The 6000-nt window shown below is 32.5% G+C and overlaps 1 protein-coding gene across 1 annotated transcript; it reads left to right on the forward strand.

The window, feature by feature from the left end:
* Positions 1-362: 362 nt before the first annotated feature.
* On the forward strand, positions 363-1542 carry LOC115705389 (LOB domain-containing protein 1). Its single transcript, XM_030632725.2, has 2 exons — positions 363-856; positions 938-1542. Exons 1-2 carry the CDS (start codon positions 665-667, stop codon positions 1286-1288), a joined length of 543 nt encoding a protein of 180 aa, XP_030488585.2. The 5' UTR covers positions 363-664; the 3' UTR covers positions 1289-1542.
* Positions 1543-6000: the final 4458 nt, after the last annotated feature.

Genomic DNA, 6000 nt, shown 5'->3' on the forward strand with positions numbered 1-6000 from the left:
AAATAAATTGGAAAAATATATTGTCACGCGTTTCTGAACGTTCACTTAATGAGTTTATTTGCCACTTAACAGCTAAAAAATTATATAACTGTAATAAAATCGTAAGATGAAATATTTTTGCCGCCACATTATTTAATTAAAATCATATGTATAATAATTATAAATATAAAAAAAATTTCCCACCAAATAGTATCTCTTTAATTTTATATATGTATATATACAATAAAAATTAAGTCCTGAATATTGTTTTTCACCAGAATAATTAATTAATTTCACACATGTAATGAGTGGATTGAGCTAGCATTTCCCACGAGTTTGTATGATACATGTTAGATTTCCAATAGAATAACTCCCCACCAAGTGGGGCTACAGTACGTAGTTAGGTCTGCTACATTGGACTTAACAACTTAAGCCTTAAAGTATACGGTATTCCCCAATTTTTTCAACACTTCATCACCTTATAATATGTCCTTAAGTGACCGACACCCCAACTTTCTTGCACATAATCTTTGAATTTCTAGTCTTCTCTCTCTTCTTCTACCCCAAATTAAAAACCAATCCATCTTCTAAATTACTTTAGTCTATATTTAGTATATATATGTGTTAGTACAATATCTGTACATGTAGCTAGCTTCAAGTACATATTATTAGTTTATCTAATAATATGGAATCAACCGACCAAGTTCCAAACGCGCGCGCTCGACTCCATCATCAACCGTGCGCAGCATGTAGAATGCTACGGCGAAGATGCGACAACAATTGCGTGCTTTCGCCTTATTTTCCGCCCGAAGAGATCGAGAATTTTGCTGGCGTTCACAAGGTTTTTGGAGCCAGTAACATCATCAAAATGATCCAGGTACATATATATTTTTATGTGTGTACATGATTATTAATTAATTAATTAATAATTGTGAGATTGATGATGATGAATGATCAGATGGTGGAGGAGACTAATAGAGATGACGCAGTAAAATCCATAGTGTACGAAGCCACAGCGAGAGTGAGAGACCCCGTTTATGGATGTGCTGGGATTATTTTCCATTTGCAAAAGATGGTGAGTGAACTCAATTCTCAACTGGAGACCGTAACAGCTCAAGTCATGGAGATCCAAGTGCAAAGAGACAAGTTGTTGAGCCTTTTTATGAATATTAATGTTGATGATCATCATAACCTTGAATTTGATGATACTAATAGTAATTCTACTGCAATTACAACTACACAATGGTCATTGGATCCACTTTTTGATGGCTGCACTGCTTCTATATACGACGACAGTTTTCAATTCTAATAATTGCAATAATGAAATTAAATGTTGTTTCATTTAGAATAGCATTTATTATAATACTCTTTTTTTTCAATCATATGTAATAGCAAATTAGTGGGATTTATATAGATCGATATTGTAATACACAAGATTATAATTAATAAACTAGATCGCAGGTTTATTATTAGAGCATTGCTATTAAATAAATAAATATACATATGAATTTTAGATTTGTAACTAAACGTGATATTTATCAATAAAATGTTATTTTTATAGTACTTCAACATATTAAAGTTAAATTTTTTTATCATTACCTTATGTAATACTACGTTTGTATCCATTGTTATCATTTTTTAGCATATTATATTTTATAGAAAATAAGGTAGGTACAACACAAAACCAAAAAAAAAACGCTCCTATCAAGTTAAAGTTTTATTTAGTCCCTACTATACCAATGATGAGATGGATAGACTCGTGGTAAGTTAAGTTGTGATATTTGCCTAATTAATAAGGAAAAGTGTTTGACTTGAGTGGAACTCTCTAAGGAAGAAAACTAAGAACATAGGATTACTAGTGATTTAAGAATATCTAAAAAAAAAGTTATTCAAAAAAAAAAGAGAAAAAAAAATAAAAAAATATCAATCTTCTACTTTTTACTACACAGTATTCAGAATCAGAATAAATTAATAGAGAAATATAACAGAATAAATGAAGAATAATTAGAATCAATCTTTGTAATATGTTGTTTACTAAAATTATTTGGAAATAGAATAATACTGATTTATCTTATTTACTTTATGAGGTAACGTAATTGGAATGCTTAAATTGATTAAATTGTCATTTTGAGTTAAACTATAGTATATGGTAGTTATTATTGTTATTTTTTTTTTTGGAAAGAAAGACATAAGTTATTATGATAAAATCTGATGTTACAGAAGCACTTATAAATCATGGACAAGCATCTGTCCAAACACACTCCCCTAAACTAATAATAGAGGTTGTTAGTGTGTGGGCAATACCATTCGCGCGATCGTGGAATGGTGCTGCAAGAACCACCACCAACAAGAGCTAATAAAGAAAAAATATCTAATAAAATTGACTGAAAACTAAAATTCAACTGAAGCTTATTAATGCAAACAATTACCACAGTAGAATCACTATTAATAATATAGAGATACTTTATTCAAAAAAAAATATAGAGATACTAAAACCATAACGATGTGCGAGAGTCAAGTCCAGACAAATAGCAAGTAGCTCCGCCACATTAATAAAAAAAATCACATATCACTCCAAATGACCACGCCAACGAAACCACACATGTAGCATCCCGTAACGCTCAGCTTCCCAATCCAACAAAACCCCTCCCTAGAACCACTGAAACATCAGTCGCTAAAGCAAAGGAATTAGGAGGAGTTGGTATCCATCTAGTAGGTTGGTTTACAACTAGGTGTGCTAGGTCGAACCCCAAATGAAGACCCCGCCGACAAGACTCCGGCCTTGAACTCTGACAGGATTATGGTCTAAATCTGGAACAACATCTGGTCTTGACTGCTTATTACCAAATAATAATGAGTTTCGATTGTCATCATCAATTCAAAAGTACCATGAGATAACCTATCAAAGAGAAACATGAGGATTTCCTGCATTGGTCCATGTACACATCGATGGAGCACCGACCACACCCCCAACCAGTGTCACATAGGAATCAAAGTAGAGCAGGAGAAAAGAGCATGCTCAGGAGTTTCATCAGATTCTTCTATGCATTGTGAACAACAACGAGGTACCTGAACATTTCAGGAGATAAGTTGAGTTGCAACTAGTAACTTCAAATGGAACATATGCCAAATAAAAACTTTTATCTTTGGTGGCATAGCAAGATTCCATACTCCATTCCACCATCGAATTAACCTGGATGAGTCTGCAACACCCTCCTCAACCTGAAGTGACCATGCCAACGAGTAGCCACTCTTAACATTATAGACCCCATCTCTAACATATTGTCAGCACCACCCATCTTCTGTCGCTTGCCTCGCTGACAATCATCACATATTTTGTAAGACATATTTTAAGGAAAAATTTTATCATTATATATTTAATATTAAAAAATAAAATAAAAAATAAATAAAAGTCATTACCCTTAAGCGCATTCCTTAACAGATTAGTTCTTATTCTTTTATCCCTTATTTAATCAAGTCCTCCCTTTCTTAATTTTAATAAATTAAATAAAAAAGTATTAGGGAATGACTACCTTACTATTCTCATTATTTATTAGTAAACATGTCATTAAGTCATTTGGTGAGATATTTGATAAAAATATAAAACTGATCATAATTTGTGCCCACCGAATTTCGACATATACCAAATCATATCTCCTAACTTTTTGAGTTGTTAAAAATTCTCCCCGAATTATTGAGATTGCTAGATTCAAGAGTTTTTGTCTAATTTTACTAACGGAAGCCTATTGTGGATAAAAATTCAGGGAACATATTTTGGTACATGTCAAAATTTAGGGGCAGAATTTAATATATGGACAATCGTCGTGTTACAAAAATTAAATGAAATTAGAAAAAAAAAATCTAACAATTATAATAGTTTGGAGAAATTTTTAACGGCCCAAAAAATTTAAGAGCATAATTTAGCTTATTTGAAGCATATTTACTCAAATACTCTTTAATATTTATCCAAAAAAAAAATACTACTAACCGTATTTGGGTTTGGTACATACAACCAAAATAAATTGAATAATAAGACATTTTGCAATTAATTAAAATTTAACATCAAATTTTATAAATACTATTTTAAAGTATTAAGTTTAATCACCTACTAAATGCATGAACACTGATGGACCTAAATATGTTCATACAGTTTATTCAGATTCGTTAGCTTTAGCCTTGTTGGTTGGTCTTAATTGGGCTCATTTGTGTAGTCTTTCTATTCATGCAGTTTATTCAGATTCGTTAGCTTTGGTGACAGCTATCAACAACAGAAAGATGTATTTCAACGAGTTAGGAGCGTTGTTTGAAGATGTTATAACTTTATTGTCTAAATTTTCAGGGGCAGTTTTGTCCCATGTGGCTCGCTCTGAGAATTTAGCAGCCCATTGCTTGGCAAAGCATGCTCTGCGGTTAGACGATGAGCTATTCTGGTCGAGGAGGTTCCAGCGCCGGTGACGAACGTGGGCGTTATAAATTCATGAGTAATTCTAATCATTTTGTCAAATATATATATGTTCATGCACTTGCCCACCCTCAAAAATTGTCTACTCATTTTTTGTTCTATTTTTTATAATCTCTTAAAAAATATTTTTTTTACTTTTTAATTCTCTATTTATCCCTTCTTTATATTTATAAAAATGTCTGTCTTAATTTATACTACAAAAAACTGTTACTTTTAGTGACAATTTTTTAATCACAACTAATTATAATTTTTGTGACTAATATTTTTAGCCAGAGACTTTTTAGTCACAACATATGAATCATAATTTATAATTAGTCACAATATTTTTAACTTAAATTTGTGACTAAAAGTAAGATTAAGTAAGATTTTTTGTAGTGTAATTGTAAAGTCCTTTTTTGGCAAGTTAGTTGACAAAATAATTTTTCCATTTATGGTAAGATTGTTGTGCATTTATATTTGATTTCTTGCCTTATAAATTCGGATTGTAGTTGCTCTTTTCCTTGTTTGGAAAGTTGCACTTTCAGCTGAACTTTCCTTTGTTGAAAACTTCTCAAAAGAGAAGGAATTCTCTTTTGGAAAGTTGTCTTTTTTAGGGAAACTTTGATTATTGCCTTTTCCTTATTAATTTCGATTGTATCTTGATACAATCAGAATATCTAATCTGTTTTTGGCAGGAATCAAGCATTGATAGAGGATCGAACTCGATTTTAGCAAGTTTCCCGTTTCTGGTCAGATCTGCTGCGTCAGCATCTGAATCTGATGTAGCAGCTCGTGTTTTCTTAGGAAAGTTTTTGTACAGCTGCCAATTCGAACTTGTGGTTGCCTCTTTGGTTTCTATGTTCTATAAATAGAGCCTAGAGAGCAACCATTCGAATTACCTCTTCCATTATTCATTTTCTACATTTATCTTTTGAGAGAAGAGAGTGTTTCTTTGTTTTGTGAGAGCCTAGTTGTTCATCTAGGTTCTAGTTGTTCTATTTCTGTTCTTACTCTATCCTAGAGGTTGTGAAGAACTACTTGACTGAACAAGAGATTGGTCTTCGGGAGAAGACTTGATAAAGCCTTACTTCGGGAGGAAGTAAGCACTTGGTCTTCGGGAGAAGACTTGTTGAAGCCTTACTTCGGGAGGAAGTAAGCACTCACACTTCAAAGACGAAGGGAGTTCGGGCTTGAAGGTGTTTCAAGAAGTCAGATTCATAAAGTGGATTACAAAGGATTGCGGCAATTCTTTAGAGGGAGTCTAAACTTGTTTAAGTCAATTGTCTTTGTAATTTTGATACTTTATTAATTGATTTCATTCTCTGGGCGTGGCCCCGTGGACTAGGAGTGTTCGTGAGAACACTGATACCACGTATAAATCTCTAGTGTCAAGTTATTTATTTTTCTGCAAATATTTTATATTAAATGCATTCGGTTTCTTTGTAGCAGAATTACTTTCTGCTGCTGCAAACACTTACAGTTTTTATATTTTCTTATATACAACTGACATTTGCAAAAACACGGTTTTTCATTTGGTATCAGAGCGGGACACTAAACTCTTAGTGTGGTCCTATAACGTT

The sequence above is a fragment of the Cannabis sativa genome, chromosome 1, assembly GCF_029168945.1.
Source record: "Cannabis sativa cultivar Pink pepper isolate KNU-18-1 chromosome 1, ASM2916894v1, whole genome shotgun sequence".
Lineage (NCBI taxonomy): Eukaryota > Viridiplantae > Streptophyta > Magnoliopsida > Rosales > Cannabaceae > Cannabis > Cannabis sativa.

What these genes read in the sequence shown, in the direction of transcription:
- LOC115705389 (XM_030632725.2), top strand. Translation starts at nt 665, where the DNA reads ATGGAATCAACCGACCAAGTTCCAAACGCGCGCGCTCGACTCCATCAT. An exon ending in ACATCATCAAAATGATCCAG is followed by an intron (nt 857 to 937) that starts GTACATATATAT and finishes ATGAATGATCAG; the next exon opens with ATGGTGGAGGAGACTAATAG.